Raw genomic sequence first — 12,726 nt, 5'->3', positions numbered from 1 at the left:
GTTTGTACTGTAAGCATGGGGAAAGGGAAGAGTCTTGTGTGGCCCCGTAGTAATATTTGACTCTGTTTCCCAAAGTTTTGGGATTTAGGGGTGAAAAATCTTCTGCATTTATTGAGCATTCAGGAGAATAGTGCTTCTAAGTCCTGGTCTAAGATAGCACATTCTTGTCAGACCCTTATTCGGGTTCCCCAGCCCTTACTTGTTTGAGCACAGCTGCAGATGTGTACCATTTCTGTGTCAAGGACACAATACTACACAAGAACAGAAATTGCGGATTATTTCTCTGGGAATGCACTTTTCAGCCTATCGTCTTTGTCCAGAAACCAAGTCAGGAGGGTGCCTATTTCATTGCTCTTCCACCTGGCAGGTGAGTGGCAGTGTGCTCAGTGTCTACAGCGGCGATTTTGGGAGTGTGGATGCCCAAGGTACCGTGGAGTTTGCTCTAGACTATGATGAGAAGAACCGGGAGTTCCAGGTTCATGTGTCCCAGTGCAAGGACTTGGCTGTCGTGGATGAGAAGAAAGGCAGATCAGACCCGTGAGTGACACTTTTGTGCCTTGTGACTTCTACATTGCTGAATTTTGTGTTCTAGAGGATTTTTTTTCTTATGTTTTCTCTTTTTAAATATTACGGTTTCTTCCTTCCTTCAGACTTCTGGTGCATGCTTACTGCTGGGCCTTTCCTAGCTGATGGCTCTGGAGCCATTGGCATCAGTAAATATGTTGCCGCAGACTTAAATTTGAACAGATTGAGAAAGCTTTGATCACTACAAAGACAGTTCCTGTTATCACTGGAATATATTCTTCCTGCATCCCTGTGAACCTTGATCTCCCCATGGTGAATACACTTTGGTAGTAACTCCAGTGGTGCAGACACATATCTATATGAAAAGAAAGTCCGTAAAGAAGTGCTGTTAGGGGCACAATGGTAGTTGTACAGAGGTTAGTGATCTCTACTTTGAAAGGTGATGAAAAGGAGCTTGGGTTTGAACCCTGAGAGGGAGACTTAAAGATATTCCACCTCTTTCCTCCTCTCTTAATTTCACCCTGATTTTGAATGCACAGAGATGCTATAGTTATGGGCATTTCAGAAAACGGATATATGGCCTTGCTGGCTTCCCATATTGTCTAGACAGCTGCCTGTTTGAATTTTGGTGGCATTCACCCATCTCCAGTGAGATTTGTAACTTCACATGCAAACCAAGTTAATATCCTAGTAGGTGTCTTAATTAGCCTTCAAAGAGTCAACTCCAGGTTGGACATGTCACCATTCACAAGTGTAGCCTGTTTATTAGAGCTTGGCAATACGCAACAATATCCAGCTAGAGTTCGTTTTCTTTTCCAGGTATGTTAAAACTTACCTGCTCCCAGACAAAGCTAGAATGGGTAAGAGGAAAACTTCAGTGAAGAAGAGGACAGTGAATCCCATTTACAATGAAGTGTTACGGGTAAGAACAAATATATGCTCTGAAAACCTGTGTTGTAGCAGGCACCCATACCACGTCAGGTCTGGAAAGATCCTGCCTTCAGGTCTGGAAAGATCCTGCCTTCTTGGCCAGACTTCTTCGCGTGCCTCCCACCAACACTGCATTGCTCTTCCCTTGTGTTTGTGAGGGCAGAGATGTTAAAGGTTTTTCTGCATCCATCTGTGTGGCACCCAAGATTTCTCTGTCAAAACCACAGTGATCTTTGGATGAGATAGGGACCTGCAGCCTGTGCTGTGTTCAGGCAGAGCAAGGGGTGTTCTTCCTTTCCCTGGCACGCAGTCATGCGGCGTGGGACTAGTGAGAAAGGTCTTCAATATTCATCAAAGCATAGAGGATTACTTAACAATGCCCGGGCCTGTATTAATAATTCTTGAAAGAATATTGCTTTTGCCCTGTGACGAACGGAGTGCTAGGTTTCTCTGTGCTCAGCAGAAAAGCTTTGTCAGGGTGGTATTATTGCTGCAGGACTAAAAAAAGAGATGTTCGGCGCGAGGCCCGTCCATTAGTGCATGTGTGGAGTGGGTCTGAGTGTCTCAGTCAGAGCTTATTCAAGCTTTTGAGTAGTTTATTTCCGGTTGTGAAAGAAACAGAAGAAAAATTTGAAAACCTGACTTCTCTTTCTTCCTCTAGTATAAAATAGAGAAAATGGTATTGCTGATCCAAAAATTAAATCTCTCTGTTTGGCACAATGACCCACTGGGACGTAACAGTTTCTTGGGAGAGATCGAAGTAGACTTGGCCAGCTGGGACTGGAGCAACAGGAAACTCAACTGGTACCCGCTGAAGCCCCGAGTAAGTGCATTTCAGCTGCAATCCCGCTTTCTAGCCCAACCCTGAAGCTTTTAGGGGTGGCAGAAGTCCTTCCTAACTCCTGTGAGGTCTTTGGGTGGTGTGGTGGAGCAGAACAACCTGAATTGTACTAGGGAAGCGCAGTAAAATACCCACATGCCTTGGACACGTTAGTGCAGTATTCAGTGCTCTGAACACAGGCCTTCTCGGTTCTTATTTGGTGACTGATCTGTAGGGACACTTTCATAAATGTGATCTGACACTAGTCAACAGAAACTCTGACATGACTTTGCCTCTCTCTCTACTCACATAAAGACCATCCCTTAAAAACAGACAGCAGAGTACTAGGTGATGCAATTGAACATGCCCTGAGAGGTAAATATTTAGGTGCCACTTTCTGTAAAGCCTGTACAGCTTCCTGCATGCTTCTGGATTCAGAAGTCTGATTTGAGATCCCTTTTCAGAAAATAAAGGACATTTGTCTTTCAGAATTAAGATGCTTAATTATATCCAGCTGGACAGGTCTGGAAGGGCAGCCTTGCTCTGAATCCTCAGGCTTTTGGTTCTAAGGGACTGAGCTTGAGAACAAGGCCACAAAGAAGGGAGCTGCCCTGAGAACGGGCTGCCCCAGCAGAGCAAAATCAGAGTTTGTCTATTTGTGCCTCTCCATTGTACTCAAAAGCTGTTTGCCTTGCTATGTTTACACAATTCCTCGTTTAGTCAATCATAATCTTTCTGTTTCAGAGCCTTTCTGCTGTTAATGGTGTGGATCATCGAGGAGTGATGAATTTGTCTATTAAGTATGTCCCTCCAGGAAGCCTAGGTAAAATGTGTTTCATGCATTAAGAAGCATTGCCCGTATGTAGACATGCAACTTGCAATGCCTCATCTGTTTAAGGGCTGGTTAAAGAGTAATCTCATGAGAGCAAGATCTTAGAGATCAGCACAAAGGCACAACCAGCAGTGCTTGATAGCACTGTCTGCAGCCTACGTCTGATTTTCACATCTGGATTTATTGGGAAAACGTTGGGGAGAGAGGAAGGGCTCAACAACCTCAAACTCATCAGCTGTCATGAGCACTGTGGGCACTGTAGGGTGCTGTGATGTGGTAGCAGCAACACACAGCCCCTCTTACTGCGGGGCAGGCGCAACGTTGGGTTTGCCCCGCAGTTCCTTCTCCTTTCCTGTTTCAAAGCAGCACCAGCACATTGTGTCAGGAGCCCTCTGCAACTGCAAGTGTGACGGGGCTGGCGGTAGTGCTGCGGCACCCTGGCAGAGGGGTGCAGAGCTCGCGAGGGAGTGCGTACGCAGAGAAGTCAGGTTGCTGCTCCCTCAGGTCCCTGGAGAGGAAGCCTGTCATTTTGCTAGCTATTGTGAGGACTGGCATGACAGCTTTTCTCTTCTCCTAAATGGCAGGTCCCAGGAATCCTCCCTCTGGCGAAGTTCATATTTGGGTCAAAGACGTCAAGGACCTGCTGCAGTTGCGTCCTTCTGGAGTTGACTCCTTTGTGAAATGGTACGTGCATGGCTTTGATCCTGGGTCTGTGCCTCCACGAAGCAGTACGCTTTCTTCTCTTTTCTCAGGCACACCTAGCTGTGCCTCCATGCTGTAAAGCCTTCGTGTTGCATTGGGCTCTGTAGGAGAGAATTGCCCTTGTTATTCGCTTGTGGCCAAATTAGGAAAATCCTTGCTGTGATAAAGCTCTTGGTCGGTCACTGTCTGTGACTCACTCAGTGACTTGCCTCAATAAGATCTGAGTGAGAGGAATAATACTTGGGCCCTGCACCTCAGCCCAGTGTGGTCACATGAAGTTGTGAATTTCGCCTTGATACGGGCTTGCATGCAAAGTTTGGGAATTTGTTAGGGACTTGCCAGAACTGACATGCAGACAGTTGGATCCTGCTTTGATCTTCTCCATAGTATATAGTATGTGCATGTTTTCTGCAGCCTGCAACATCAGTTCTGCCTGTTATATGGGAGAAGGTTCTGCAAATATTCCACAAAATTAAAAATCTTTTAAGGGGATTGTAAGATTTTTTCAGCGCTTTGAAGTGCTCACCATGGTTTTTGTATATTTTAAATCCTTACAGAGTTCTCCTGCAGAAAGATTTGCTGCTCAAGAAGCCTAACTGACCATTTTGAAATGCCCTCTTAGGCATCCAAGTGATGAAAATTTATGAAAATAGAACTATGTGAAAGTAATGTCTGTTTTTCAATGTAAAATGTCAGTTTGCAAAAAAATTTGCCAAAAGCAGGAAATTTTAAGCAAGTACCCTCCTTTCTGAAAATGTTTGCTTTTAAAATGGATTTTCTTGGCAAAAAAAAAAGTTTCATCCAGGAATTTCAAACATTTCCCATTAAATCTACAGAGATTTCTTATGTTGAGACCCAATTCCTCCTTTCTTCAGAACCGAGGCTTGTTTAGACCGAGGAACTTTGTAGGAACAATTCAAATCTCAGGTGATATTCAATACTATATGCTGTATTTTTTCTCCTTTCAAAGCTATGTGCTTCCAGACACCAGTAAGAAGAGTTACCAAAAGACCCGAGTCATAAAAAGAGACACAAACCCGGTTTTCAATCACACTATTGTATATGATGGCTTTCATACAGAGGATCTAAAGGATGCTTGTGTTGAGCTGACTGTGTGGGATCACGAAAAACTTACCAACCATTTCCTTGGAGGAATCAGGCTGGGCCTCGGGACAGGTAAGTGATTTTCTCTACATTAAATGAATACTGTTACCATATTGCTGAGCCACCAGGTATAACAGGAAGTTTCAGAGCATTTTCCTGTTGGGGAGAAACCAGGGATGGGGAGAAACCAGGGATGGGGAGAAACCAGGGATGGGGAGTTTCAGTAACTGGTGAGAGTCTTGATACTTGCACTGTGTCCTGGATGGAAGGGGCCCTGGTACCATGATAGCAACCCTCTATTCCCACATTTTCTGCCAACGTCAGCTCTGAGGTCTGGCAAAACTCAGGATTCTCCTTGGATCCATCAGAGAGTTTTCCTGCTGATACAGGAAAACAGGCTGCATTACAAACCAACATTATATTGCTGCTCCTACCAGGGAAGAGTGCTCAGAGATGAACTTGAGTGCCATGTGGGACAGCACCACCTGGTGACTCTGTCCCCATCACCTCTTCCCCTGAAATGCTTTAGTAGCAGGAATAATTAATATTTGAAAAACAGGGCAAGCTACACTAGTTGATCTGGTAGGTAATCAGTACTGAGAGTACATCAGCTGGAGTTAAATCACAAATCGCAATAATGGAGTTCTCTGGGTGTAGACTAAGGTGTTAGTGGTGTTTTTTTGTTTCGTTTTTATTTAGTGCTGAAAGACCTCAGCAGGGGTGCCATTTGCTCCACTGGGTGACAGTCACTGTCTCTGGGAGTTCGTGGTATGAGTTTCCAGTTCAGAGAAGGACTTAGACCTGTGCTTAGCTGGAAGTGTTTTACTTCAATGGGGTTACTCATCCCTGAAGTTAGGAAAATTCCAATATTTTTAAGCCACGGTTGTAAAGAGCAGATGGGGCCATCTCCCATTGTCCAGCTGTCCAGCATCAAGGTTTGTCCCTCTCTAAACATCCTATCCTAGCTTTCAGTGTACCCCCACCTAGGCTGTGACAGATAGCATGTTCATCTTTGTATTTTTGTCAGTGGGATATCTAAGGGTTTCTAAACTATTTACAGTTAAGCAAGAAGGCTCTCTGAAAGATGAAAGGCAAACAGAAGATTTCAGAATGTTGCAATAAAGGATAACTATTCCTTGAGAGTATCAGGAAAAGGCTCATAGTAGCTGGAAGGTCTGCCTTGCAGGTGTACATATGTTTATTGGATTTGCTTCTGTGTTCTCTGTTTTCAGTCTCTAACATGTCACCAGGAGGGTTGTGAACTATCCAGTGGGAAGGGGCAATAAGAAGAAGCTCACAAGCAAGATATAAAAATACCAACCCCAAGATAAGCTGTGATCCAAATTTAGACCTTTATCTCTTTGACAAGTGGTTGGCATGTGAAAATTTGGTTGAATAATCGACTTGGAATTAATGTACACACTTTTCCACTATCATATGTTTGATTCCTATATAAATGAAATGTAGAGTAAGAGAATTTTGACAAATACCCCACCCTGTCCACAAGAAAATTTTTTAAGGGGAAAACCAAGCTTTTTAGACCTTCTTTACCTCTCCGAAAGATGCAGAAAGGGCTTGAGCCCAATATTATTTTCCTTGGCAGGTTATGTTTAGGATTCTTGCGTTTTGTGGCTTTTACATTGACTTCATTCTGCGCTCTGGTGTAAAATGGAGGTCATTAGCAGAAGAACAGGAGGTGTTTAGGGTGCAACTTGCTGAGGGGAAGTCAGCACCTTTTATGTTAAGACACTGCCTACAACAGTTACATCCCATTGAGTATTTTTGCATGGAGTAGAAACTCTTTGTGTAGCTCCTAACGTTGTAGTTTTCTTGTTCTTTGCAGGTTTGAGCTATGGCATCTCTGTGGACTGGATGGACTCCACGCAAGAGGAGGTCGCCTTTTGGCAGGAGATGATGTCGGCTGCCAATGAATGGATTGAGGGATTGCTGCCACTGCGCTCACTGGCAGGGAGGAGAAAACTGAAATAACCTACTGTTCGTGCCGCAGAAAGGCTGAATGTGTTCGTTAGAATGAGGAAACTTCCTGCACCGAGGTGATAGAGACCATCCACGGGGCTGGCAAGTGTCAGGTTACTAAGGCAATTGATGGACAGCACTTTGAAGATGTTAAATGTTAAGTACTAACTCCCTGACAGAGGACATGGAAGATGCCAAACTGATGCTATACTTGATTTTGTCCAAGAAGAAACTTCATTTGCCTTTTATTTAATCATTTATATTCAGTATCTTTGAATTCCATTAAGCTCTGGGAACATTGGCGGAAGGAAAAGGAGATATAGATATTTTTATTTTTTTACTTGTGCCATTTTTTTTTCTGTGCAGAGATGTAGTTGTACTAAAGCAGCAGCATGGTATTATTCGTATTCCCCTGCAAGTGGTACACTTTGTACTTGATGTAGAATTGCTCCAAGTCATCAGCAGCACAGTCTGAGAATGGGAGCTTTGCATTTGTCGCTGGTGATAACGTGTCTCTAATGTGAGGAAAATTGAGATCCAAGGTGTGTCTAAGGAAAGAGAGGACTATTTGAAGCAGAAAATGAAGCAACCCGAGGAAGATAACAATGGGGAATTCAATATATTAATTTCTTTCTGCTTTAATATGAGAGAAGTGATGGTCCTGCAGCTAGTGGGATTTTGCAACCAGGGTCTGTTGTCCTAGCTTTCCCACAGGCTTCCTCAGTGACCTCAGGCAAGTTTCTCTATGAAAAGACAGTTTTAGTGCAATATAAACTAAAGTGATCCCAAGTGTAAAATATGGTTACATTGCTAATGGGCCTAATTGCACCTTTGAAATGCTTTGTGTGCAAAACATTTCAATATGAAATAATGATGTAGGAAACAATCTCGTGCTAGCCTGGCACAACGGGTCAGGAAAGAAAGGTCAAAACCACACTGGAACGCAGGAGATGTTGGGAGCCGGTGGGAGAGGTAAGTAGGGAGTGAACGAATGTGAAGAGTAGCTGCAGAGCTACAGTTGCCTGGGATGGTCTCCTGCCTCTGGTCTGCCTTTCACCTGATGCCTGTCAGCCGCTTGTCCGTGGCTGGAATTTCCTTTTTGCCAGTAGCTTGCAAGAACTTTGCATCTGGCACATTGACCGTGGCAGAGTGGCGTTGTGAATGCATTTTGAAATGCAGCTTTGTAATTTCTATTTTGGATGTACATATTGTGATTAAATAGAATGTTTTTCTGTAGTCATCAACTGGTCTCCTTGTACCTGTTCTTAGCATGGTCTGGGTAACAAAAAAGCAAGCAAAACAGGTGTTAAATTTTGTCGTGTCAAAATGAACCATTTTTGCCCAAGGGCAAGTGAAATGTCATGGAGAGATATTTTTCTGTAGCCATCCCACCCTAGATTTTGGCTCCGTGAATATTTTGATATTCTTCTTTAATGTGTTGATTTATTTAACTCAAGCTCAGCATAAGTTTTCAGCTTAGCAAAGATGGTTGTAAATAAATGAATGGAAAAATGTACACTTAAAATAACGTGAAATGAAATATTTTTCATTAAATGAAGACATTTGGGAGATAATGAGCAGCTTTGATGGGAAAAAATAAAGAAAGAAGATGGTTTTGCATTTGGAAAAAGGTAATGCTTGAAAATGTACCAGTCATAGTACTGAAAGCACTAAGAGAGCCCGAACAACAGAATTAAGTAACAACTGTCTAATGAAGGACCTGATGATATATATAGCATGTCAGCCCAAAGATACTTTGTACAGGCTCCAGCCTGGCATGTTTTATTCACCAAGGTTTGGTCATTTATTGCCTTTGTGGGATAAAATAGCAATATTGGGCCTAAGATGAGAGTTTTTAAATTATTATATTTACCTGCTTAGGTGCTGAACATGTGAATATTCATGCATACATACAACTTAACTACTACGAGGAGCCCTGCTCATCGGAGCAGTGGCTTGTTGCAGTGAAGTTACCCGCAGGACTGCTGCTCTCACCCCGAGCGCTTCCTTATCCCGCAGGGTGCTCCCGGGGAGGGAATTTCTGCTGTGTCTGCGAATGCGGTTGGTAACGCCGGGGGCTTCGGCTCGGGCGGGTCGGGGTCTCTTCCTGGAGGGTTCAGCTGACCTCTCCATTGCAAAAATGGAGTCATCCTGCCTCCTCCTCTTCGTCCTCCTCCTCACGTGCAGTATTAGCACATGCGGTTGTGACGATGTTGCCAAAACTGCTGTTTGCGTCAGTGGAGCTGGAAATGTTTGTGTTGGTGTTTCAGAAAATTAACATCTTTTTCATGGATGGTGCAAATAAGGGGGAAAAAGGGAGTCAGTGGGCCAGTTTCATCCCAGCGTGGTTGCTTTTATGAACTTGGCCCAGGACTTTGTGAACAGACTATTTTTGCATTCAGATTCCATTGAGGATTTTTGTTAATCTTTTGGTGGCTTGTTTATTTAAATTAAGCCCTGATTAACTTAAGAAGCTTTCTTTGGCATTTAATAGTTTATCAGAGTAAAAGATTACACTGCCAAACCACACACACATTTGTAACGCAGCTGTATCTGAGGTAGTAAAATTTGCTATGCCGTATCTGTTTCACTTACTGCGCAGAAAGCACTTTATCAGAAAAAGACTTAAGGCACTTTTATTGTCAGTGTCATATGGGGGAGTGGAGGAGCTTGTGAGTATAAGGTTAACGGCCTGCTTGTATATGGCTTATGATGTTGACATTTGTTGTCTGTGAATGCTACGTAACAGAGACTCAGGCCCGTAGGCATGGGCTGATGATAACAGGAGTTGGGTAGTAACTGGTGAAAAAAAAGAAAAAACAGATGGAACGTTTTCTGACTGTATTTAGTAGTTCATTGTAGAATGGGTTAAGCAAAGTTCCATAAGAAGGTAAGACTTCATGCATATAGTAACTGTGTTGTGTGTCTTTCATTTCCCTGAATGCGAGCATGCAGGTACGCAGCAGTGGGAGCTGACCGCGGTCGCTGAGCAATTGCTGGATGCAGAAGTGATCCCATGAGCAGGCCCATGGAATGCTAGGTTACAGGCTGGGACCCTTAGGCACCATCCTCTTAATATAAAATACAAACCTCAGTATCTACAGTAGAGCTGGGCAACTGCTTTCCATGAGTGTTCTGCATCTGAGAGTGAATGTGCTTCCTTTGAGTTTATGCCTTATTTATATAACTTTTCTGTCAGGAACCTAAAAAAAAAAAGGAGAGAAAGCAAGAGTCTAGAAAGTATTTCTACCCCATCAGGCAAATACAATCTGTGGCCTATGTCCATTCAAAACTGTTCATATTACAGGTATCAGAAACTATTGAAAATAGTTTAGAAGCTAACTAAAGAAGAAAAAGAAAGAATTGTTGAATCTTGAACAACATCCAGTGAATGTGCCTCAGAGGAGATGGAAAAGAAGGGGTCAAATTAATTATCCATTACTAAATATTTGCTCAGCTCTATCCCTCACCAAGGCAGGAAAAAAAATTTGAAGTACTATGGAGATTCAGGGAGAAAATTATGCTGGCTAAATAAACCCACGTAATAACGTGATCTATTGAAATAAGAAATGCTGTATTTTTGCAGGCTTATTAAATTAAGTCAAAAAATGTATCGAATAGACCGGTGTATCAAAAACTGAATAAATAAACACACTTCAATTCCTGATAACTAAGAGTGAGCATATTCAGCACCAGGTTTGGTTGTGCGTTTTAGTTGGCTGTTTTGTACTTTTAATCTTTCATGGCTTAATCCTTTTTCTTTTCCACCTGCCTACTTTCCACCCCTCAGGTGTCCTGGTCAGCTGCTGTTAAAACGGATGCCCGGGAGGAGATGTCCCTCTGAGCGCTGTCGCAAAGGTTGTCGGAAGACGTTGGGAAGCTCGCTGTAAGGCACCGTGCAAAAGCATGTTTGCAAAGACGCTGTAAGGTATGTGTTACTGGAGCCGTGCTGCTCTCAGCAGCATCGCGACTGCGCAAGATCCTACTGACCCGTGGAAAGCTCTTGAAACAGAAATCCCTTCCCGTGGGGTCGGCCAGGAGCAACCGCTTTTTCCCAGGGGCTGCACTTTTTGGGAGGGCTCCTTGTACTGGTGGCTCTGCCACGTGGAGCAGCAATCCCAGTGAGGGTCAGGGTGAAGTTCGTGGGGCCGCAGGAGGAGGACTCTGAGTGTGTTTTGGTACTGCAGTACCAGATCCTGGCCTGTCGTGAGCAGGAGATGGCTGATTTGTAGCAATGAGGTTTCAGCAAGAGCAGGCAACTCTGGGGTGGCTGTTCCCACTTTTGGGGTGTTTGCCAACATCTCCCATCCTTCTGAACACGTTGGTTGTTTGGAGGGTGCTGGGTCAGCTCACAACAGCACAAAAACTGAGCATCGGCCTCCTGGAGGCCTATGGAGAAATGACTATTAATGGCTTGTATGAGATCTCTTCTGAGAGAGGGATGGGCATGGTGGAGAGCTGGAAATGTCTCCTCCAGGGGCCCTACAGGAGTTCAGCCCCCTAGGCCAAGCTCCTTTTGGTTTTGCATTAATCTCTCATTCCCTTAGCTGAAATGCCTCATGTCAGATAGTAAAATCTGAATGAAGTTGGGCGAAGATATCAGCAGGCAGCAGCATCCTAGGAGGAGTGGAAAAACACAAACAGGAGCAGGGTCTGAGCTTGCCGGGTTCGTGCCAGTTAGCATTCCTGCTGGAGAGGGGCTGGTGGTCGCACAGGCATTTCCCTGCTAGCGACCTGAAATAGGTGCTCGCTTAAGCAGGCAGATACTTGCTTTTTAAAATGCTGTGAAGTCATACTACAGCTGGACTTGTCTCTGGGCTGTGGCAATCCAGCCTCCATTGTAGACCCAAACTAGTTAATAGATCTGCTTTAATGGATCGTTTTAAGAGAAAAGAAAGGAGTCCTGAGTATGAAGGCATTTCTGCTGGTCAGTTTTCCTTTTTTTCCCAGGACTGCAGTCAGGGTTTAGCAAATTACTTGGCATCCTATATTTTACAAAATGGAAAATAGACAACACCACAGAGCCAGAGTCCTACCAGCACCTTAAAGACCGCCACAATTAGTCCTCAACAAGTGTTGCAGCTTCTGATAAAAAGGCATGTGTTTAGCAGTGTTGAACAGAGCAAATGCAAGTGTGTTTTGCCTTTACAGACCTGCCTGTGCTGCCGCTAAACTCGAGACACTAGCAGTAGGAACAGAAATCAGATTTCACGCATCTAACAACCTGTAATGCCATCCTGCTAGTTATTAACAATCCAAAGTAGCTCTTGAGCTGTAAGCAAGCAGTCTGAGCTCTAGACTCAGAGGGGAAGCTAGGGAGCTGTTTTCTGGCAATGTAAGTAGCTCAGACACCCGCTCTGCAGGAAGAAAAAATCACAATAACCTCTTTTCCTCTCCTCCTCTCCTCCTCTCTCTCCCACTCACCATTACTAATTTATCCTGATTGTAATGGCTTCTATTTGCTCTAAGCGGATCCTGTTCCCTTCCTGGGAAGACTTGAACAGCTACAAGGACATAATATTCCCAGTGGAGGATCTGTTCTTGGACTCAGGCAGATACAATGATCTCTTGATGGGAGGCCCCCTTTTTCAACTGGCCAACCCATGGCCATTTTAATGTGATCATAATCTGAGATAAGACACTGGGAGCTGCATCTGGAGTAAGCCATCCCGTGGTAATGAGCTAACGTTTAATTTATGATCATAGGGAAACGTTTTGCAAATGTTTTACGTCTCTTCAAAAACCCAGCTGACTCTTGCTCCATGCGCAAGCCGGTGGGGCTGGAGGCTACGTCATGTGGGTGCTGTGTGGCACCAGAGGGTGGCCCTGCCTCTTG

General features: G+C 44.1%; 1 protein-coding gene across 1 annotated transcript in view; it reads left to right on the top strand.

Annotated features, from left to right (window-relative positions):
- LOC142087786 (synaptotagmin-like protein 2) overlaps positions 1-10,821 on the top strand; it is an 82,699-nt gene extending 71,878 nt beyond the window's left edge. The window contains exons 11-17 of the mRNA XM_075162399.1: positions 368-537; positions 1,345-1,447; positions 2,117-2,278; positions 3,020-3,098; positions 3,692-3,791; positions 4,780-4,985; positions 6,757-10,821. Of these exons, the coding sequence (XP_075018500.1) occupies positions 368-537; positions 1,345-1,447; positions 2,117-2,278; positions 3,020-3,098; positions 3,692-3,791; positions 4,780-4,985; positions 6,757-6,902 (966 nt within the window). The 3' untranslated portion in view covers positions 6,903-10,821. The remainder of the gene's footprint in view (positions 1-367; positions 538-1,344; positions 1,448-2,116; positions 2,279-3,019; positions 3,099-3,691; positions 3,792-4,779; positions 4,986-6,756) is intronic.
- The last annotated feature ends 1,905 nt before the right edge of the window (positions 10,822-12,726 follow it).

Source organism: Calonectris borealis, chromosome 13, assembly GCF_964195595.1.
Source record: "Calonectris borealis chromosome 13, bCalBor7.hap1.2, whole genome shotgun sequence".
Lineage (NCBI taxonomy): Eukaryota > Metazoa > Chordata > Aves > Procellariiformes > Procellariidae > Calonectris > Calonectris borealis.
This window is presented reverse-complemented; position numbering and strand designations above follow the sequence as displayed.